Here is a 23,774-nt window from a genome sequence, read left to right on the forward strand (position 1 = left end):
TAAATACCTTTACATTCACAAACCTTTAAAAGTTTCTACTAAACACTTTTTGTCCGCGTCTTGCTTTTTTCCAAGAAGATTCCACTAACTTGCCCCAACATTAATTAGGGCCTGAAAAGGTCTAAATCTTTTTTATACAGTCTGGTCTACACATTTACTGATTCTGGCCATGTTCATCTACCTCGTTTAGTTGACCATCAGTAGATGCCTGAACAATGCGATCACAATGTTTTATAGACTGAACCATCTGGCCGAGTCCTCTATTAATCCATTCTATCATTGTTTGTATGAGTGGGACTGTCCTTAACCCACTTAACCCAAAAGCTGTTATGAGTTGTCTGTCGTATTTTTGGTTTCGAAAGAACTGTTCCACTTTGTGTGTATCAATTGCGCCTCCATGTGACGGAAACATTTCTCGCCACTATAGCGACTTGGAGCTGAATTTCAGGAAATGGATTGCCTACTCCAAGCGTTCAAAACGCCATCAAATAGGCTACCGCGCTTACAACTATTGCTAATTGAACCTTTGAATACAGGAAACCATCAAAGTATAATGTAGGCTATTATCATTGGGGTTTAAATTAATAATGTGAAGGGCGTGTGTGATGACATCCATCCAAGCGTGAAAACATACATTTCTGTGGAATTACTTTCTTGCAGGAATTGCAATTTTTGCCAAATCCTTTTTTTTGGCTATTGTTAAATAAATTCAGGGAATAAATATTTTTTTTAATGATATTGAAATTGTCTTGTCCTTTTAAGTAGTTGGTCTTAGTTCCAACTCCTTCAACACTCATAAAACTCTTCTTGAGTTTATATCCTGATGTAAATAGGTGTATCAATGTTTTTCTATGCACTTAGTCAAAGTAGCCAAATCTCAATGATAGCTTTGTACATTTATCACAATCATCTTCATGAGCTAATCATCTGGAGTAAATTTCCAATAACAAGGGTGAAGGACTGGGTGTGGAGAATACCACAATTTTGCAAAGCTGTCATCAAAGCAAAAGGTTGTTATTTGAGGAATTTAAGATATAAAACAGCTTGTTTTGTGCACATGTTTTGGATGATATCCATAACATCCAAGGAATGAGTATGTTCGTCCAAACACCTGACTGACTGTGCCCAAGTAAACTTCCAGATCTACTCAGTGGTTACACGGTATATAGCCTACACACACACACACACACACAGAAGAGAATTGATATACATTCTTAATTACTACTATTTAATTTATTTATTTATTAAGTTGAGCTGGCCCTTGAGCACAAGAAATGTAATTTCTAATACATCATTTTATGAGTATATGGCTTGAAATTGAACTTGTGTGTTGTGTGAAAAAAACAGTAACCTGATACCAGCTGACACAGGTGGATGATTACCTGCATACACAGGTAATGCATAAGAATCATGCACTGTGGCTAAGTACAAGTACAGTAGTTTTAGGACAGATTAGGTTATGTTGCATGAAATGGGTGTTAGATGTGTCCATGATTAATTAGTTTTAACACCATGTAGATCTGAGAGAGATTACAGTAATAGATTTCTTGACACGTTCCATACCGAACTGTTTTTGAATTAATAGGCGTGTTTCCACTATCGGAACTATCGGGCCGTTTTTCAGGGACTTCGCCGTGTGCGCGTGTCTCCACCGACCGGGCCGGTCCGACAGGGCCGTCTTCAGGGCCATTTACAGGAACTAAAGGAGTACCTGATGGAGGGTAGGTACTAAAAACGGCCCGGTAGAGTTGCTTTTAGGTCTATGGGCGGTACTAGTGGCTACCTCGCGCAGATTGGTTGTCGCAGTGACATCAGCAGATCACGACAAACAACCTCGAAATTTGAAGTGAGGATTTGCTAGAGGATTTTTTCACAACATGAGAAGCACAAGACGATCTAATAAACAAACCATGCTAGGCGAGTAACGTCGTGGAAGGGTGTCACGTCACTTGTAGTTGTAGTCCATTTATGAAATGAAACGTTTTTTTTTTTAAATTAGGGTCTGATATTTTCACAGTTGGTAGATTATTACAGTATGAAGACTGAAAAATATTTTTGGTGGATAAGATCGCTGGTATTGCTTGTGTGTGATACCAATGACACTTTCGGACACAATAAACCATTTAATGTAGCCTGTTAACGACCTGGCTAGGTACGTTTTGCACCGTAGCCTAATGAGTGATGTTAGCTAGCGGTTTTGTACACGCAACCTAAGCCTACAAGCTGTTTACAGCTCCTCTAGTCACGGTAAAATTTCATGTTTGGTATATAGTTAATCTAGATACACTTATGATGTGGGTGCTTGCGTTTCTTTACGAATCTGCAGTCATAGTTAGTATAGAAATGACTTAAGTGACAGCTATATCAAACCGAGTAAACAGACGTGATTTGATGACGGTGTCGCGAGGTCCATACAGGGCCATCACTGTAATGGAGACACAACGTCTGAGAGGACCAGACCAGTCGCGGCCCGGTCAAAAGTACCTTCCCCCAAAAAAGTCCCAGAGCCAGGGTAAAGGAAACATGCCTAATGTAGTGACATAGTAGCCCTGTAGCCTGGGTTTTCCCATACTGCCTTGCGCGGTGATTTCAATCCCGCTGCTAAGCCAGTCTGGAAACTAACGCCCAAATGTTCGCCTGATGTTGGCGAACCAATCACAGAACATCCGAGAAGTTTTCGTTGCCTTCCGTTGCGTCTACATTCGACGCCAAAGGATTTACACTGATGTCAATGGCAGCCCTTAGCGTTGCATACGAACGAGTTGGGTGAGCTATGCGCATTTGATAGACATCCGTGGCGCCCAATGAACGGATCTGGGCATTTTTTCAAATACGAGAAAATGAGCGTCTGGTTGCCAGACCACGTCTCATTTGAGAAGTGGTAGGCGTTAGCCAGGCTAGTAGCCCTGTTGAATAACTTTGCTTTCAACTTTTTTGATCAAAGATCAGAGATTTACAAAGGTACCGTCCACATCATTACTTTTAAAAGTGCTACAGTATGTCACCCTGAACATACCTGTTTAGATCGTGAGAAGAGCTTATTTCCTCTCACCTCTAAACTAGTAAGAGGTTGGGCCAGAAAGGGCTGGGCTATACCATTAATCTCAAAAGGGTCTGACAACATTAACTACCTCTACTCCACTACTGTTATGTGTCAGAGGTTTCAGAAATAATGCAACACCTTCACCATCACCAGAGTGAAACATATACAAGCCTCTGGAATAAAGGTCTTTCTCAAGGTGTAGGCATGTACACACAGATGTCCACATAGAGGCCTTAAAGGGATATTCCGCCATTTGTGGAAATACGCTCATTTTCCACCTTCCCTCGAGCAAAACAATCGATATTTACCTTGCTCCCGTTCATCCAGCCATTCTGTGAGTCTGGCGATACAACTTTTAGCTTCAGCCTAGCATAGATCATTGAATCGGATTAGACCATTAGCTTCTCGCCTGCTAGCTTCATGTTTAAAAGTGACTAAGATTTCTGGTAATTTTCCCATTTAAAACGTGTCTCCTCTCAAGTTAGAAAGTGCAATAAGACCAACTGAAAATGAAACCTGGCGTTTTTCTAGGCTGATTTGACATGGAACTACACTCTCATCTGGCGTAATAATCAAGGCAACTTGCAGCTACTGGCACTACTACTGCTTGTTGTCTATGGGGACTATTTTCAAATGCTGCGTACGATATCACTGCGCCTATGGTACGTTTGCAAGTTGCCTTGATTATTACGCCAGATGAGAGTGTAGTTCCATGTCAAATCAGCCTAGAAAAACGCCAGGTTTCATTTTCAGTTGGTCTTATTGCACTTTCTAACTTGAGAGGAGACACGTTTTAAATGGGAAAATTACCAGAAATCGTAGTCACTTTTAAACATGAAGCTAGCAGGCAAGAAGCTAATGGTCTAATCCGATTCAGTGATCTATGCTAGGCTGAAGCTAAAAGTTGTATCGCCAGACTCACAGAATGGCTGGATGAACGGGAACAAGGTAAATATCGATTGTTTTGCTCGAGGGGAGGTGGAAAATGAGCGTATTTCCAAAAATGGCGGAATATCCCTTTAAGCCCATGAGTCATCACCCCCCCATATTCACTATTCACAAAAGGCAAGAGCATGAGAAACAAGGCAGCGAACAGTAACGTATGTCCTTTGTATGTGTTTGTGCATGTGTGTTGGGTGTGTGGAGGTTGTCTCAACTCTCAGACCCACGTGTTTCTACATATCTCCTCCCTTTTTAAGTGATCCTGACTTTCTACATCTGAACACACCCATTTCACAGACTCGCCAGAGGTAAATACTGTACATAATCCAACCCCGCCTGCACATTATTCAGACCTCTCCATGGCTGCACTGTGTTCCAGCAGGAGAGCCTTCTCTGGGCTGCTGATTGCTCTCTTCTGCGTGGGTTCTGCTCAGGGTGGGAAACTGTTGGTGATACCAGTAGATGGCAGCCACTGGACTGGCATGAAGCCCCTGGTGGAGGAACTGGGGAGGAGAGGCAACCAGGTGGTGGTCGTGATCCCAGAGGCCAGTCTTAGCATGGGCCCCTCAGAGCACACCACCACCCTCACTTTTCCTGTACCATACACCAAGGAGAGCATGAAGGAGAACCTGGGAAAAAACCTGGATAGATTCATGAGAATGGATGTCTCAACCTCTGTGGCAAAGTTACAGAATTACTGGAATACCATGGCCATGCTGAGTAACTACACCATGATAACCTGTGAAAGCATGCTGTACAACAAGGAGCTGATGCAGACCCTACGGGATTATGACTTTGATGCTCTCCTCACGGACCCGTTTTGGCCTGTAGGAATCATCGCTGGAGCTTATCTGGACATTCCCACCATCTACATGAACGGTCCTTTACCTTGTCCCCTTGACATTATTGGCACACGGTGTCCTAGTCCTGTTTCATACTTGCCACGCCGCTTCACACACTTCAGCAATCGCATGAACTTGTGGCAGAGGACTGTGAACCTGCTGAGGTCCTTACTGGAGCCTGCAGCCTGCAGTCGTCTTTACATTTATGCAGATCAGGTGGCCTCAGACGTCCTGCAGAGAGAGACATCCATTGTGGAGCTGGTGGACAATGCAGCGCTGTGGCTCATTCGCTTTGACTTCACCTTTGAGTTCCCCATGCCTCTGATGCCCAACATGATCATGGTTGGGGGAATTAAAGGAGGAAAGTCAAAACCCCTGCCACAGGTGAGTTTGTTGCTTTGAGTTTATTTTGATTAGGGGTCCAAGCTCACAAATTAGGTTCATCACCAGAAGTTCCCGGGACACATTTGCCAATAGTGGCAAAGTTCTGGTAAAAGTCATTGTTTCCAGAAGTTTGCTGGAAGTTTGCCTCTAGCGGCCAACATGGGCAAACTTCTGGCAATATTTTCAAGTGAACTCATTTGTTTCCCATATAAATCACCCACAAGCTTGCTGCAAATCTGCTGCAAACATTTCACTTTTGTAAGAGATGCTACACTAACACACCAGCGACGCACAACAACAAATAGGCTACACTCAACTAAGTGCATGCCACATGCATAGTTAATATAGGTGCTATAGTTTAAACGGAAAACCATACATGTGAGATTATTAGCATGTCAAGGCAGATACATGAATCTACCTAGTTGTATGTTTTTCAACTGCAAGACTGAAATAAGCGTTGTGAGTAGGCTTCATGAAAGTGTAGCGGCTGTTTCTTAAGAGCGGCAGCTAAGCTACTATGATTAGGGGAAACTGTTATTAAGTAGTATCGGTGGGTGTATCGGGGAGTTTATGGGCCCAGTATCGGCCAGTATCGGTATCGGGCCATCACTGGTTTTAATAGATGTCAGGTTAAGTCATGTTGCATGAACATGGCATGAGTGTTATGAGTTTCAGCACCATGAGATTAATAGATTTTTTGACATGTAGCCCAATAGTTTCTGAATGGATGACGTAACATAGTCCTGTTGAGTAACTTTGTTTTGAACTTTTACCATTTTTCTATCAATCAACGATCAAAGATTTTCAAAGGTACTTCACATTCTTTTAAAAGTGCTTTGTCACTCTGAACATACATACTTGTTTAGATCGTGAGAAGAGCTTCTTTCCTCTCACCTCTGAACTAGTAAGAGCTTGAGTCAGTGCCAGAAAGGGCTGGACTACAATCAATCTTCACGGGGGCTGATAGTGTGCACACAGGATCAACTACTTTTGCTCTGCTCCACTGCAATGTTAAGGTTACGGTTATGGGATTTGGCAGACACTTTTGTCCAAAGCGACATAGGCCTACAGATAAAAACAATACAATAATTAATTTAACAGTGAAATTCTAAAATTTGGTGAGACTACATTAGGGGGAGTAGCAATAATAAACAACGATGTCAATTCAATCAATAGTTGAATGAAATGCCTTTAGATCCCTCTTGAAAGATCCAAAATTATCCCAAGAATGGAGAGTACAAGGCAACTCATTCCACCAACATGGAAGCACTGGCGATAAGAGTCTTGAATATGACCTAGCATTTCAAGATGGTTGACACATGTGTCAGAGGCTTCAGAAATGATGCAAAACCTTCACCTTCAGAAGAGTGAAGCATATACAAGTATTTCTCAAGGTATAGGCATACACAGATTTTCACACCAGGGACGTACAGTAGAGTGTACAGCTCTTAGAATCTAAACGGTTCTCACAATTCTCATTTTGCCTGCCCCTGCTGATCACTTTTGATACATTTATCCAACAACTCTAGCCTTATTTCATGCATTTCATCACATTGATTGAATATTATGGACAATATATTTTCACAATAAAGGGATGGAAATGAATGCTGTTGCTATCTTGACAGTTCTGTTTGCTCTTAGAAATGTACTATATAGCCTATGCCACCTTTTAAAGTAGCAAGAAGAGGCCTGTGGTGCAACTGGCTGGGTCACGTGCACCATACACCGGTGACTCGGGTTCAATTCCCACCCCGTGGTCCTTTACAGATCCTACCCCTACTCTCTCTCCCATTCACTTCCTGTCTCTCTACACTGTAGAACATAAAGAGCCCCCCCCACACACACACACACACGAAAAAGAATCATCATGGTTCATCATGGTAAGCTTAAGTAGAATGAATCATTGAAGACTCACTAATTCGATTCTACGAAGGCAGAGTAAGTATAGGCCAGCACTGTACATCCATAATTTTAATAACATGCCATGTCTTTTTTTAATATTCATGACGAGTTGAATTAAAAAACATGGTGGTCCAACGGCGGACCTCAATTGGCACACTGCCGGCTGCATGCCACCAGCGGTCTGCTATCTGACCTGGGTGCAGGGCAGACTGAAAACAAACCTGAACTTTCAGCCTACGAGACAAGAGGAGAACAGCATAATTCCACTTCCCCATTGTCCTTGGTGCCTTTATGATTTCCATGTAACTTAATTATGGCAAATAAGCAAACAATGACATGACCCTTGAACTGACTCTCTCTTCTCTCTCTCTCTCTCTCTCTCTCTCTCTCTCGCACACCCTCTCGTTCAAAGTTAATAAGTTACTAATACTATGTTATGGTGAGGACGGTACTAAGGGGACATTCAAGTTAGATTTGTTGCATGGAGAGTGAGAGGATAGGTGTTTGACGTTTGATATATAGAATAGGTCCATCTCATATTCTCGACTCGACCATCTCCACCCTCAAGCCCTCAGACGTGTTTCTGCATATCTCCTATTTTTTTTACGTGTCTTTCTTCATTCTGAACACACCCATTTCACAGACAATCTACGCCTCTTCAAAGGTAAACACAGAATCTCACCCCGCCTGATCTGCACATAATTCAGAGTCAGACCTCTCCATGGCTGCACTGTGTTCCAGCAGGAGAGCCTTCTCTGGGCTGCTGATTGCTCTCTTCTGTGTGGGTTCTGCTCAGGGTGGGAAACTGTTAGTGATACCAGTAGATGGCAGCCACTGGACTGGCATGAAGCCCCTGGTGGAGGAACTGGGGAGGAGAGGCAACCAGGTGGTGGTCGTGATCCCAGAGGCCAGTCATAGCATGGGCCCCTCAGAGCACACCACCACCCTCACCTTTCCTGTACCATTTACCAAGGAGAGTTTGAAGGAGACCATGGGGAAAAACCTGGGGAAAATGATGAACATCGACATCTCAACCTCTGCGGCAAAGTTACTGCATTATTGGATGACCATGGTTAAGCTGAGTAATTACACCATGCTGACTTGTGAAAGCATGCTGCATAACAAGGAGCTGATGCAGACCCTACGGGATTATGACTTTGATGCTCTCCTCACGGACCCGTTTTGGCCTACAGGAATCATTGCTGGAGCTTATCTGGACATTCCCACCATCTACATGACTGGTGCTATACCTTGTCCTCTTGATGTTATCGCCACACGGTGTCCTAGACCTCTTTCATACTTGCCACGCCGCTTCACACACTTCAGCAATCGCATGAACTTGTGGCAGAGGACTGTTAACCTGCTGAGGTCCTTACTGGAGCCTGCAGCCTGCAGTCGTCTTTACATTTACGCTGATCAGGTGGCCTCAGACGTCCTGCAGAGAGAGACATCCATTGTGGAGCTGGTGGACAATGCAGCACTGTGGCTTCTTTATTCTGACTTCTCGTTTGAGTTCCCCATGCCTTTGATGCCCAACATGATCATGATTGGGGGGTTAAAACCAGGGAAGTCGACTCCCCTGCCACAGGTGAGTTTTCTGTTTTTAGTTAATTTTGAGTAGATTAGTGATTAGGGGTCCAAGCTGTGTAGCTGCCGGAATACCTTTTGGTTTTGCTCTCATCAGTATTTAGGCTAAAAGAGCTAAAAAAAAAGTCTGGGCAGCATAAACCATCTGGCCAAAAGCCTAAGACGTCCTGCAGAGGAACACATCCATTGTGGAGCTGGCCAGCAATGCAGCGCTGTGGCTCATACGCTTAGATTTCACCTTTGAGTTCCCCATGCCTCTGATGCCCAACATGATCATGGTTGGTGGGATGAAAGCAGGAAAGCCGAACCCCCTGCCACAGGTGCGTTAGCTGTTTTATTTTGAGTAGATTCATAATTAGGGGTCCAAGCTGTGTAGCTGCTGCTGGTTTTGTTGTCATAATTTAGACTAAAAGTTCTAAAAGTGTCTGGGCAGCATAATAATAGATAGATAGATAGATAGATAGATACTTTATCCATTGAATCCAACGTCCATTGAAGGGCAGTCAAACCTGTTGTAAAAGTGGTTTAACTGGTTCGCCCTGTCCAGATCCCCCTCCACAGAGCTGCTACTTTTCCTCAGGCCAGTGATGGTCTTCATTCCATCCCAGACCTCCTTCATATTGTTCTCCTGCAGCTTCTGTTTCACCTTCTTCCTGTAATCCTCCTTGGCCTCTTTCAGCCTGACTTGGAGTTCCCCCTGTACTTGCCTCAGTTCTGCCTGGTTCCCCTCTTTGAAAGCCATCTTTTTCCTATTTAGAAGGGTCTTGACATTGCTGGTTATCCAAGGCTTGTTGTTTGGAAAGCAGCGCACAGTTCTTGTGGGAACAACAACGTCCATACAGAAGCTCAGGTAGTCAGTCGTAATCTCTTGAACCCAGAAATGTTGAGTACCCTAAAGTTTTATTGCAGAAATGCCATCTATAGGCCTAATGGATGAAATTTATGCCGAAAGTTGCACTTTCAATGCTTCAAATGCATAGCTTTCAATATGCTACGGCTACAGCTGGTTACATCAAGTATTTACTTGAGCCACTGCCTGGATGGCAATAGCGGAAATGAATCACTAGCAAACCCCCACCCAAACTCTGGCCTCCGCAGAAGGCTCTCTCTGACCTGCAGCCTTCCACAATATGACCTGAAGATGAGCACACAGTATGTGCTGCATCAGGTTGGCATCAGTTGTAGGAAGCTTTTTAAGTTCAGGAGGCTTTTTGCTGCAACCGTAAATCTGGTAGCGAGTATTGTTCATCGACTTGGCCTTCTTCTGCCCATACAGTGCGACAAATAACTCGCTCCCAGGATCTTTTAGGTCACTATGAGTAGCATCAGGTTCCATGTCCCAACAAGTGCTTAACATATGAGCTCCTTCAAGACTGTTGGGAAACCATTCCAGTCTATCATTGGCTGAGAGAATACCACAGTTGTGCAAAGCTGTCATCAAAGCAAAATGTGGTTACTTATTGGAATACAAAATATAAAACAGATAGTTTTGTGGACACTTTTTGAATAATACATGAATCCATAACATCTCCACAAAGAGGAATCCATGAATAAGTATGTTTGTCCAAATGTCAGATGTGACTATGCCCAAGTAAAGTGGTTGTGTGAACAAAAACACAAGTAACCTGATGCCAGATGATATGCACAACCTAGACTTCTTTTCTATCATATCTATCAGATAAAAAAACTGTTACACAGCATCAGGTTAAGTTGTGTTGCATGAACATATGGGTGTTACATGTATTCATAAGAAATTAGTTTTAACACCATGTAGATCTCAGAAAGATATCAATAGATTTTTTCACATCTTTCGTATCCCATAGTTTCTTAATGGATGAAGTGACATAGCCCTGTTGATTAACTTTGTTTTTAACTTTAATCATTTTTCTATCAATCAAAGATCAAAGATTTTCAAAGGTACTTCACATTCTTTTAAAAGTGCTATGTCATCCTGATCATACTTGTTTAGATTGTGAGAAGAGCTTCTTTCCTCTCACCTCTGAACTAGTAAGAGCTTGAGTCAGTGCCAGAAAGGGCTGGACTACAATCAATCTTCACGTGGGCTGATAGTGTGCACAGGATTAACTACTGCTCTATTCCACTACTGTAATGTATTTCTCAAGGTATAGGCATGTACACAAAGATGCCTCAACTTGACTTTTTAACTGAACCGGTTGTAAGGGGAAAAAATACAAAAGTATTTTCCTATTTTTCCTAACAAACCATAAAGAAATAAAGAGAAGAGAATGAATAGAAGAGAGCGAGGTGAGAAAAATCTCAACCTTTATCCTTCATCATCCCCGACTGTGGGTGTGGTGTGGGTGTGTCAATCACCTAAAGTTCTCCAGTGTGGTTCTTATTCTACGACTATGTACAAATACATCAGATTGCAGTGAAACCATGACCAAACTGTTGCCTGCAATACAAGTATTAATTCAAGACCAGAAATGAATGTATTACATTCACAGATACATTTACAGAGATTTCATAGGTGACCCTCTCCACTGTATATGGAAAGGACAGGCAACTACGGGAGACTTTGTAGGGTGCCTGACCAGCTAAGACAATAGTGGCAATCAAAGGCTCACACAGATTGAAATTAGCAACAAAAGGCATTCAGTCCTTATCTGCTTCAAAGGAATGTAAAAAGGCTGGCCTTACATTTTCTTTCAGTATTTAAACACACCCCTTTCACAGACCATGTAAGCCTCCCCAATGGTAAATACAGAAACACACCCTGATCTGCACATTGTTCAGATTTCTCCATGGCTGCTGCACAGACATCCATCAGGGCTTTCTTCGGGCTGCTGATAGCTCTCTTCTGCGTGGGTTCTGCTCAGGGTGGGAAACTGTTAGTGATACCAGCAGATGGCAGCCACTGGACTGGCATGAAGCCCCTGGTGGAGGAACTGGGGAGGAGAGGCAACCAGGTGGTGGTCGTGATCCCAGAGGCCAGTCTTAGCATGGGCCCCTCAGAGCACACCACCACCCTCACCTATCCCGTACCATTTACCAAGGAGAAAATGAAGGACACTGTTGGACAAAACCTGGATAAATTCATGAGCATGGACATCTCAACCTCTGTGGCAAAGTTACAGCATTACTGGAAGTCCCTGGCCATGCTGAGTAATTACACCGTGATGACTTGTGAAATCATGCTGTACAACAAGGAGCTGATGCGGACTTTGCAGGATTATGACTTTGATGCTCTCCTCACAGACGGGTTTTCACCTGCAGGAATGATCACTGGAGCTTATCTGGACATTCCCTCCATCTACATGCATGGTTTTTACCCTTGTCCCCTTGAAATTGTCTCCACACGGTGTCCTAGTCCTGTTTCATACTTGCCACGCCGTTTCACACACTATAGCAATCGCATGAATTTGTGGGAGAGGACTGTTAACCTGCTGAGGTCCTGGCTGGAGCCTGCAGCCTGCAGTCGTTTTTACCATCATGCAGATAAGGTGGCCTCAGACTTCCTGCAGAGAGAGACATCCATTGTGGAGCTGGCCAGCAATGCAGCGCTGTGGCTCTTGGATTATGGCTTCACCTTTGAGTTCCCCATGCCTCTGATGCCCAACATGATCATGGTTGGGGGGATGAAAGCTGGAAAGTCTAACCCTCTGCCACAGGTGTGTTTGCTGTTTTTAGTTCATTTTGATTAGATCAATGATTAGGGGTCCAAACTGTGTAGCTGCTGGAATAGGCCTTCCTTTTAGTTTTGCTCTCATCAGTATTTAGGCTAAAAGGGCTAAAAGTGTCTCTAAAAGTTTAAAGCAACCGGTCAAAAGGCATCATTATTGTCAGGTGGGATGGAAACTTAATTTCCTATAAAGGTAAAATACATTACAAACATTGGCCTCAAGGTGGCGCTGTAATATGTTTCCGGGTATCTCAAAAATGATTTGGCCCATTGTCAAAATTCTGTGCTTTTGATTGGTCAAGTCTTCAGTATCTATGCTAATCAGAATTAGCCAAGGAATACTCATACGAACCTTTGGCAAATTTGGGATTTGCTCTGCAGGTCCGTCTGGTCACATGCATTATAAAGCTGCTGCAGTTGACAAGTCTGGCAGATTGAATTTTGAATAATATACAACTCTCATGCCCCTCCGCCACTGCCACCGAGCACCCTCCCATCCTTATGAAGCACCCTTGTGCGTCATAAGACCAAACCCGACGGCTGACCGTCAGCAGAAAAGTAGTCGGACTGATCAGTCGGCTCCCATCTCCCCAGGTCGGTCAGAAAATTGCCTATGGCTCTTAAAGAGAAACTATGCAGGATTGGCGATTTCATCTTAAGTTTCGGTTTCGTTTTTCATTTTCGCTCGTTTTATGCTTGCATATTTCTCTGCAGCGCTTCCCTGACAGCTTTAGCGTGTATATTTATACATGTATAGGCTATATATAAATATATAAATTGCAAGCGTGGTTCTTCTTGTTCTCTATGCGTCTCAGCCTTAGATGTAAACAGGGAACGATCGTCTCCTGAACAAACTGCAAGGTTGTAATAGCGGATAGGCACACTGGGGGCGGGAGGAAATGTTATTGTTTTCGATAAAACTGGTCAGTCAAGCAAAACAATGATTTCTAAGCGATTTTATGACTATGAAAAAGGCCTGAACACACCAACCCGATAATCGGCCGTCGGGCAGTCGGGTGCGGTCGTGGACTCGAGTCTGTTTGATGTGTCCCGTGCTGTCGCCAGTCGTCGGCGGTGTCGGGGCTAATTTTGGCCAGCTTTGGCCGACTTGACATGTAGAGTCGGCCAGTGGCCGTCGATCTCAATTACCAATCTGATTGGTTGAGCCCTAACATCTAGGTAGCAGAGGACTTTGTTTAAAAACTAACCATTAGCCCTACAGCGATGTAAGTTTCAAACCCATTTTGATAGACCTTCCTAACATATTTTTGCTAAAACTAAGTTTCTGAACGTGTGTTATTTCCCATTCACTTTTCGTTTACTGTGCTAATATTAGCTAGCAAGCTAGCTAGGTTAACAGGCGAAAAGTTATTTATTCCGTGCCCAAGGGAGTGTTTTGTTGGCCTCACACACAAGCAATGGCAATAAAATAATACACACTATATAATTATATTTATATCTTCTTATTGGTTAATCAGAGAAGTCTGAAAACTAGTGGCAATTGGTTCCGCGAATCCTGCATGATATCTACTTGTAGTAGTAGGCTAGTAGTAGCAAAACTATCAAGTGCTAGACTAGCGAACAAAGCAAGCCATTTCGTTTTGCAACCAAGACGCACAACCAATCAGAGTACCCCAACGCCCAACACCCCGACGCTGAAGCTTAGCTCGAAGTCTCCCGACGAGATCCCGACGGGAAAAAAGTCTCCTGACCACCTCCGACGAACTGGGACACACCAGACTAATTTCTTCCCAACCCCATCCAACTCTTCCAGACGTCCAACCGTCGGGTTGGTGTATCTCCTGCTTTAGAAGAATCATAGATTCCCATTGCAGCCATGTAGCCTTCTGTATCTGTAGGCTAATTCTTATAATTGTTTATTGACTTGTCAGATCTTTACATCAGAATTGCACATATCTACAATGAATGACAAACACCATCTCCAAAACTCAGCATCAACCATTATTATCCTGGTGAAAGTAAAATTAAATTAAAGGGGCTGTTAGTGATGTTGGATGGAGTCACGTTTCTTAAAGACACTTTTGTCCAAAGCAACTTATATTACATCTGAACCAAACACCAAGTAAAACACACACACTAGACACAATCCTTTCTTTTAGTGCTCACGAAGACATTCCACTAAGCGTTTTGTTATGGTTTGAGAGACGGACTCACTTGACTCTCTTTGTTTCTGGATTGTGAGGAGATATTCGGCAAATGTCACAAAAAGTATTCTGTTAGTAATCGCTTAGAATTGCATAAATGAGCTTGACACGGGACTTCCATTCCCTGCTGGATTTGACATTCCTATGCCCATGTTTTGGCAGAATAAGAGCCCTGGACACACATAAATGGCTCACTATCATGAGACAATAAAGGTGTAGTCATTATAACTTCCGCACCTCTGAGAAACTGTATGGCATTGCTTACAATAGCCTCCAACTCTCACCATTAACTTTTACCCTGCGGTCATATGCAGGAGACTAGATGACTGAATTCCACTCCAGCATAGCGGATAATGTAATCATGTAGATCAAACAGCCTTTGCTCATGCTTGGTACAGACCATTCTTCCACCACTGTCTTACACCTTTGTCATCTGATAATTAATCTGAAAAGATTAAGATAAATCCAGCCCAAAGTAAAGTAAACACACCTCACAGTGAGTAAACTCCTGAGTGACTGGGAGCAAGAACAACACACTTTATTGCATCTTTGCACATTTCACAAGTACTTAAAATCTGCCCTGGCCATTGCCATATTATGCTATGCTGCTTAGATGGATGTTTTTTTATCTGGATTTTAGACCATAAATTGACCAAAATACATCAAGGACCTCCCTCACTTAGCCTCTCAGTGACTTTATTTGATTGTTTACTGTACATGGTTAGAGAGAAGGTATTTTTCAGGTGGTTACTCATCAATCATAAATGAATGTCTAACCAGCACTTCAGTAGGTGGCACAACATTTGTACAGAGAACGGATTGTCCTAGTACTAGTTATCATATTCTAACATAATATAAACAAAACACAAAATGGAGTATTATTAGAATTACTATAATTAGTTGGAAATGACCAAAGCCTACATTTAAAATAAATAATAAATGACACAGAGCATAACTTCTAGACCTGAATTTGGTCACAAGGAATATGCTGATATGCAGAGGAAGAATCTCTATCTAAATGCAACGTTTCATTTTTCTAAAAGTTCAGTTGTAAAGCATTGAATCAGACCTGGTCCAGACCACTTTTTTCATGTTTCTTCCCTCATGATTAACCTGAGGAGACACCCAGTCCCGCCCACTGAAAAGTAAAGACACCTCACGGTAAACTATTGAGTCACTGTGAGTCTCTACACTAGAGAACACTTCTTTTTGCCCAGCCACACCTGCACAGTGCAGAGCTCTCCATGGCTGCGCTCTGTTCCACCTGGAGAGTCTTCTCTGGGCTGCTGATAGCTTTCTTCTGTGTAGGTTCTGCTCAGGGTGGGAAACTGTTGGTGATACCAGTAGATGGCAGCCACTGGACTGGCATGAAGCCCCTGGTGGAGGAACTGGGGAGGAGAGGCAACCAGGTGGTGGTCGTGATCCCAGAGGCCAGTCTTAGTATGGGCCCCTCAGAGCACACCACCACCCTCACTTTTCCTGTACCATACACCAAGGAGAGTATGACAGGGGACCTTCAACAAGAACTGAACCATTTAATGACAGCTGATGTGTCCTCCACAGTGGCAAGGTTAAAGACCTATTGGAATACCATGGTCATGCTGAGTAATTACACCGTGATAACCTGTGAAAGCATGCTGTACAACAAGGAGCTGATGCAGACCCTACGGGATTATGACTTTGATGCTCTCCTCACGGACCCGTTTTGGCCTGTTGGAATCATCACGGGAGCTTATCTGGACATTCCCTCTATATACGTGCAAGTAAATCTCCCTTGTCCCCTTGACATTATCGCCACACGATGTCCTAGTCCGGTTTCATACTTGCCATTGCGCTACACACACTTAAGCAATCACATGAACTTGTGGGAGAGGACTGTTAACCTGTTGAGGTCTCTACTGATGCCTGCAGCTTGCAGTCGTCTTTACATTTACGCAGATAAGATGGCTTCAGACTTCCTGCAGAGAGACACATCAATTGTGGAGCTGGCCAGCAATGCAGCTCTGTGGCTTGTTCGTTCAAGCTTTACCTTTGAGTTCCCCATGCCTTTGATGCCCAACATGATCATGATTGGTGGGATGAAGGTTGCAAAACCAAAACCCTTGCCACAGGTGAGTTGGATTTGGTCTGGTGATACAAACTTAGACTGTAGATTTATTATCATACACTATAATTGAATATTATAGTGTATGATATGCATTATAAATGCATGATAGATGGTGAAATTTTTCACAAATTAATATTGAGGAACTTATATTGTTGTAGTTTCTGAATCCCAGGCTCAAATAGGTATAAATAGGATTGGGACAGCACTATACAAGATCACATAGCAATGTTTGATAACAAAGACGTTGCTGACACTTGCCCAACACACGTGTGTTGCGCTGTTGTTTACTTTTGTAACTTCTGGATTTCCCTATGGTCTTCGCGGTAAACGTCACAATGCTTTGAACTGTGAGTAATTCCCTTTGGTGAAGTCTGCATTGATGCAGACTCGTGGAAAGTGCTCAGTAAGTGTGTACTCAAACCCTCACGCCCTTGGAAGAGTGACATTTGGACAGTCCCAAGCCCTTAGAAATTTTGTGAGAACGTGCAGGAAAGTCTGTGAGTCTGGACTTTGGGATTGGGCCAGTTGGGCTCATAGCGATGAGCACCACCGCCTCTCTGGGATGCGCTTTTTATACCCAATCATATTGCCAGTTAACCTAATCACGTGTGAAATTTATGTTTTCTCAAGCATTACACAACTTTTCCAGCCTTTTGTTGCCTACGTCCCAACTTTTTTGAGATGTGTTGTTGGTCTCAAATTTAAAACAGTCCTATGCATTTTTTGTTACTAGGCTCCCCCAACAGTGGAAAAGTATTTGTATTTTACACAAGTGTCGTAAATACCACTCTTGGCTGGTACCTCTCCCCCATTTGTTTCTAAAGATAATCTCTGAAATGCCATGTCAAGTGGCAAGATAATAGAGGTAATAGTACACGATTTCATACACTAGACTATTGCACATTGTACCTCTTGATTCTCCGGGTCAGGAGAAGGCTGGTTCTCCATAGATTGGTAGGTTATGGCTGGGAAGGCACACCATTCCCCCAATTCCAAGTTAGATTACATCCACACTATTCCGTTTTTGTTTGAATCGGAAAGACTTTTGTTTGGTTTGTGTCTCTTGTCCACACTACTCCAGTGTTCTCTTAAATTACGCATTCTACAATGAGTGAATAGTCCCCCCTTACAGTCAAAATAAGCCTTTATTTTTCATAAAATAGTTTTGTTACATTTGTAACATTTCATGTGCTGTTTTTGTTAAGTTATTTGTATATCATCACATTCTGTTTTTATTTACATTACACAGAGTGCTTTTTGGAAACGGGGTGATAATTACATTGATATGCTTTTTAGGGATGTTACTGAACATCCTTTATTCTGACTTCAGCTGGTTGACCTATTTGCCTGTCATCACTGTTGTGTGATGATTAATCAGAAAAGATACAAAGTCCAGCTGACTGAAAAGTAAGCGCACTCTGTTTTGAGTCATTGGGAACTTCTCCATGGCTGATGCCCAGATACTTGTGCGGAGGGCTTTCACTGGGCTGCTGATAGCTCTCTTCTGCGTGGGTTCTGCTCAGGGTGGGAAACTGTTGGTGATACCAGCAGATGGCAGCCACTGGACTGGCATGAAGCCCCTGGTGGAGGAACTGGGGAGGAGAGGCAACCAGGTGGTGGTCGTGATCCCAGAGGCCAGTCTTAGCATGGGCCCCTCAGAGCACACCACCACCCTCACCTTTCCTGTACCATTTACCAAGGAGAGTATGATGAAGGACCTTCACAAAAATCTGATCCATTTAATGACCACTGATGTCTCCACAACTGTGGCACGGTTAAATAACTATTGGAATACTGTGGTCATGCTGAGTAATATCACCATGTTATCCTGCGAAAGCATGCTGCATAACAAGGAGCTGATGCAGACCCTACGGGATTATGACTTTGATGCTCTCCTCACGGACCCGTTTTGGCCTGTAGGAGTCATCGCTGGAGCTTACCTGGACATTCCCACCGTCTACATGCCTGGTTCTTACCCTTGTCCCCTTGAAATGATATCCACACGATGTCCTAGTCCTGTTTCATACGTGCCACTGCACTACACACACTTCAGCAATCGCATGAACTTGTGGGAGAGGACTGTTAACCTGCTGAGGGCCTTGCTGGAGCCTGTTGCTTGCAGTCGTCTTCATATCCATGCAGACAAAGTGGCCTCAGACGTCCTGCAGAGAGAGACATCCATTGTGGAGCTGGCCAGCAATGCAGCGCTGTGGCTCATGCGCTTTGACTTCACCTTTGAGTTCCCCATGCCTCTGATGCCCAACATGATCATGGTTGGGGGGATGAAAGCAGAAAAGCTAAAACCCCTGCCACAGGTGAGTTGGAATTAATCCAATGATGGAAAAATGTGTTGAAATTATGTATTGCATACATAGTTTCATGTATACTAGATATGTGTAAAAGTTTTCTCTGAAACAAGAGCACTAAATAGCCTAGAGTCTCACTTTGAAAACACCAACAATGGCACTGTTGGCAAAACTTTCCTTGTTTGTGAAAGAAGAACACAATGGAGTTACAGAAATACTCCCTGATTATGGTGATTTTTCAGTTTTTTCCAACACTTACTCAGTCATTTACAACACGTATTCAGAAGGGTGGGGTGGGAGGTACAGTATGTTTGGTTGGTGGTTGGGTGTTGTGTGATTAGTTTGAATTTGGTTAAGGCATTTTACTGTACTTTTGTACAACGAAGATTGAAAGCATTGCTGCTCATAATTGCCTTTTGCATTTTGCAGAAAATGAATCAAATGTGTTAAACAAAACACTCGCTCAGTAATTAACTGTCAGGCACACAGGAGTTAACACACGGCGGCAGATTCCATATTCTCAAATAATTAACCCGCTCCGTTATCTACTCAAATGATAAAGTAGACTTTACACCACAGCGATGGGAGATCTTTGCACAACATGTTAATAGCCTGCCCGTGCAAGCTGAGTCACAAGCCTCTCATCTATAGGACAAACAAGGGCCACAAGGGCGCTACTCTTGTACTCATAGGCTTCTGCAAAGCCCCTCTTCAGCTCTCCGCTGGGTTTGAGGACGTTAGTATGTAGCTTGGCTTTACACCTCTGATCATCATGTCCAAAGGGTTTTGTGTGTCTGCTCTGGGGCTGCTGGCCTGGCTGTGGTTCTGCTGCCCGGGGCCGACCGTGGGAAGCAAAGTGCTGGTCATGCCTGTGGACGGTAGCCACTGGCTCAGCATGAAGGTGCTGGTGAATGAGCTCTCGCGGAGGGGACACGAAATAGTGGTGCTGGTGCCCGAGACCAGCATCCTCATTGGAGAATCTAAAAGCTACCAGGCAAGAACCTTCAAGGTGCCTTACACCAAGGCAGAGTTGGACGGCAGCATTGACAACATCAAGGATGCGGTGTTCCAGAAGAAGCCCGAGTTCTCCGACATATTCGCCACAGTGCAGAGACTGATCACTTTCACCAGCATGCAGGTGAAGGGCTGTGAGGCTCTGCTGTACGACCAGCCACTCATGCAGCAGCTCCGCAGCGAAGGCTTCGAGCTCCTGCTCACAGACCCCTTCCTGCCGTGCGGCTCCATCATTGCAGAGGCGTTCTCGCTGCCAGCGGTCTACTTCCTGCGTGGCATGCCCTGTGGCCTTGACTACAGTGCGGCCCAGTGTCCCTCGCCAGTGTCCTTTGTCCCTCGCTTCATGTCAGGATACAGTGATGTCATGAATTTCCCTCAGAGGGTGAAGAACATGATTTTGACTGTGATGGAGTCATACCTTTGTCGTTTGCTTTATGCCAGTTTTGACGAGTTGTCCAGTAGGTATCTGGAGAAAGACATCACCTACAAGGACCTTTTGGGTCACGGGGCTATCTGGCTGCTGCGGTACGACTTTACCTTCGAGTATCCAAAGCCACTTATGCCCAACCTGATCCACATAGGGGGAATTAACTGCGCAAAGACAAATCCTCTACCTGCGGTAGGTTGTTTTTATCCAAAAGTGTCAAACAAAGCAGATCACTGTTTACTGAGTTTACAGTACTGAATGTGCTGCAGAATGTGCTTCTCGTAATTTCCTTCAAAATCTGTCTGTCCATCTTATACTCCGGCAACAGACTGGTTGTAGTCATTATAGGCCCTATCGTACACCCAGTGGAAAGCATGACACAAGGCATATTCTTATCTTACACGTAATAAAGAGATGATTTTTTTCACCATTTTTATTAAAACGTACGCCCAGGGCAGTGGCAATTAATGACACAAGGTGTGGTCTAGCAATGATCTAAATATTGCTATCTTACACCATTTGAAAATCATTATGCCACTGACCAAGAAAAACCTGGTCTATAGCGAAAGGTGCATATAAAGCACAGCTGAAGTTGCACAGTCACAAGATGTTAGCAGCCCTAGCAACCAGTCTCAAACAACTCCTCTGCAGGATAAATATCCTCAGGATTTTTATTCAAACATGTATTACTTTTTTCAGGCTGTTTTCAATGGTAACCCCTTGTCAGGCAATAGTAAGCTAAATAATTGTTTTGTCGTTGACTATGAGACCACTGTGAAGTTAGTTTCACTTTGCCTATGAGTTCGAATGCACCGTTGCACAGCTGTAGTAGTAACAGTAGAAGTTGCGCTGCTTGTTGTTAAAGGGTATTACAAATGTCACTATCATTTGTTTAAGGATGTTAAGCCCAAAACACACCCATGACTGATTAAGAAACAAAACCTTTTGAACTATGCACCCGGTGTCTGTTTACCACCCTTAAACTTTGTGTCTCTGACCATGCGTTTCCAATCACTATAATAGAACCCATTGTTTTACTATCAGATGTTTGCATTACCAAATGCTCACGCTTTCCATGTCCTGCTGTCTTAATACACTATATTGGAGTGCTAGAGGGGCACATGATCTATTGCATATTGCCTTTGTTTAGGCCATTTTGTGCACTTGCAAAGGGCCATTCTGTTTCCTTTTAAGGAACCTGTGATCTATTCTAGGGTTCCCTCCTGAGCAGTATTCATTTTGTGTTTCCATTTCAGGAGGTGGAGGAGTTTGTGAGTGGATCTGGTACGCATGGCTTCGTGGTCTTCACCCTGGGCTCTATGGTGTCCCAGATGCCAGAGGACAAGGCCCAAGTGTTCTTTGAGGCATTTAGGCAGATTCCACAGAGGGTGAGCAACAAGCTCTTATTCTTCAAGGCTCTTCAATATATTTTGTCTCCAGTAACGTGAGGAAGTCAATATATTATTTATGGAAGAGAGACATACAATCAAACTGTTCCAAACAAATTGTTCCATACAGAGTATACTTTGTATTGTACATGTATTTAAATGGAAGGTTACTCTTCTTCTCATACTCAGTGCTACTTTCTCCTTAGGTTTTGTGGAGATACACTGGACCTGTGCCTGAAAATGCCCCAAAGAATGTCAAACTCATGAAGTGGTTGCCTCAAAATGATCTACTAGGTTTGTTGTATGCATTTTAGTTAATGCCTGTTAGCTGAAAAAAAAAATGTAAATGAGAATTAAAGCAAAGCTTTGATTATTTCGAGTGTTCTATTTCTACTAGTAATGCTTGTTTAATTGACTGTATTGTGTCTGTGATCGCAGGTCACCCTTTGGTCAAGGCTTTCATCACACATGGAGGATCTCATGGCATCTATGAGGGTATACACAATGGAGTGCCCATGGTCATGCTCCCACTGTTTGGTGACCAAGCTGACAATGTGCAACGCATGGTTGCACGTGGTGTTGCTGAGTCTTTGACCATTGCCGGCGTGACCACACCCGAACTTTTGGAAGCCCTCAACAAAGTCATCAATGACACGAGGTATGGTGCATTTCACAATGGCCTTTCCAGAAACATCTTATTTCTCTGTTTGATAGTGTGAATATGACACTCATGCAGAGTACTGTTTCCTTCATTCTCCAGTTACAAGGCAAATATGATGAAGCTTTCAGCCGTGCACAGGGATCGTCCGATTGAACCTCTTGACCTGGCCGTCTTCTGGACCGAGTTTGTCATGAGGCACAAAGGAGCGGAGCACTTGCGCCCAGCTGCTCACGAGCTGAACTGGGTCCAGTACCACAGTCTTGATGTGATCGCACTGCTAACAACCGTTGTGCTCACTGTGGTTCTCGTGGCAGTTAAAAGTTGCATGTTCTGTGTGAAGAAGTGCACTGGAAACAAGACTAAAGCAAACAAAAACAAAAACAAGAAAGAGTAATTGAGGGGTTTTATTTGTGAGTGAAGGTGAATAGCACTGGCAAAGGGAAAAAACACAGCCTACCTCCTTATTATTGCCTGGCGTGTTTGGAGAAAATATTTGACAGTGAAAATATGGGGAATTTCTACTGTAGCTACTGTTTGGTTGTATGGGGCCGAGGGGTTCTTCTAATCAATAAATGCTGTTGACAATGGGTGTTTATTGAAGACTACTTCTATATACTGTATGATGATTGTGCAGTAGTCTATATGAAGAAAACTTGGTATGAAGACAATAAAAATTGACTACATTACCCACAAGCCTGTTGTTCTTGGCTGTACGGAAGTATGACTAATATCCTCTGTAACTGCAAAAAACTGCACAGTCTACATCTCGAAAATAGGCTAAATTCCTTTTGGTATTAACCATTTTTCTTTCAGCATGTCAGGTTGTTGTTAATTTTAGCCAAACATTAGTTTAAAAAGAAAGCTGACATTCAAGTCAATGATGCCATCAGCATCTATATATACACACACACATTAGACACCATTTCTCCAAAGGGTCTAAACATGTATTGTGATCTTAAACCCTTCTTGTGATATTTCTACTATAGTCTTCCGCATTACAGCTAATTATACATTCCTATACACTTCATTTTTAGATGTATTGTGATTCTATGTATCACTATTTCATGCATTTTTGCATAATATTTCTGCACTGATGCAGCACATGCATTTTGCAAAATGTTGTTATGCAATGAGATTTGGGGCTGTGCTGATTGCCACCCATGGGTGCACCCCACCTGTTTAAGGCAGGTGCTTGATTACTAGGCCTATTGGTCATGTGATATAGGCCTTCTATGCCAGTTCCTACTTTGCCTGATGAAGATCTGTTGATCGAAACATTGCCTTTTAACTAATAAAGAATTATTTTGGAGCCATTACAGTGTGCAGACCATCACCTCTCTTTGACAGGCTTTTTGTCTGGCAC

The 23,774-nt window shown here is 43.3% G+C and overlaps 2 protein-coding genes across 6 annotated transcripts; both read left to right on the forward strand.

Annotated features, from left to right (window-relative positions):
* Positions 1 to 4,326: 4,326 nt before the first annotated feature.
* On the forward strand, positions 4,327 to 23,104 carry LOC134078272 (UDP-glucuronosyltransferase-like). 5 transcript variants are annotated; one of them, XM_062534074.1, is made up of 5 exons: positions 4,327 to 5,211; positions 21,619 to 21,750; positions 21,957 to 22,044; positions 22,189 to 22,408; positions 22,511 to 23,104. In XM_062534074.1, the coding sequence occupies exons 1-5, from the start codon at positions 4,345 to 4,347 to the stop codon at positions 22,803 to 22,805; spliced, it is 1,602 nt and encodes a 533-aa protein (XP_062390058.1). In that variant the 5' UTR covers positions 4,327 to 4,344; the 3' UTR covers positions 22,806 to 23,104. The 5 variants fall into 5 exon arrangements, with proteins under 5 accessions (XP_062390058.1, XP_062390057.1, XP_062390059.1 ...); XM_062534073.1 differs by lacking the exon at positions 4,327 to 5,211 and adding an exon at positions 7,799 to 8,701; XM_062534075.1 differs by lacking the exon at positions 4,327 to 5,211 and adding an exon at positions 15,734 to 16,619.
* Positions 11,463 to 12,365, forward strand: LOC134077892 (UDP-glucuronosyltransferase 1A1-like). The gene has a single exon (XM_062533531.1). The coding sequence runs from the start codon at positions 11,466 to 11,468 to the stop codon at positions 12,363 to 12,365; it is 900 nt and encodes a 299-aa protein (XP_062389515.1). The 5' UTR covers positions 11,463 to 11,465.
* Positions 23,105 to 23,774: the final 670 nt, after the last annotated feature.

The sequence above is a fragment of the Sardina pilchardus genome, chromosome 4 (assembly GCF_963854185.1).
Source record: "Sardina pilchardus chromosome 4, fSarPil1.1, whole genome shotgun sequence".
Lineage (NCBI taxonomy): Eukaryota > Metazoa > Chordata > Actinopteri > Clupeiformes > Clupeidae > Sardina > Sardina pilchardus.

Coding starts and splice junctions, on each gene's coding strand:
- LOC134077892 (XM_062533531.1), top strand. CDS start 11,466: ATGGCTGCTGCACAGACATCCATCAGGGCTTTCTTCGGGCTGCTGATA.
- LOC134078272 (XM_062534072.1), top strand. CDS start 18,061: ATGGCTGATGCCCAGATACTTGTGCGGAGGGCTTTCACTGGGCTGCTG. Junction 18,931..21,618: donor AGCTAAAACCCCTGCCACAG/GTGAGTTGGAAT, acceptor TTTCCATTTCAG/GAGGTGGAGGAGTTTGTGAG. Junction 22,045..22,188: donor GCCTCAAAATGATCTACTAG/GTTTGTTGTATG, acceptor CTGTGATCGCAG/GTCACCCTTTGGTCAAGGCT.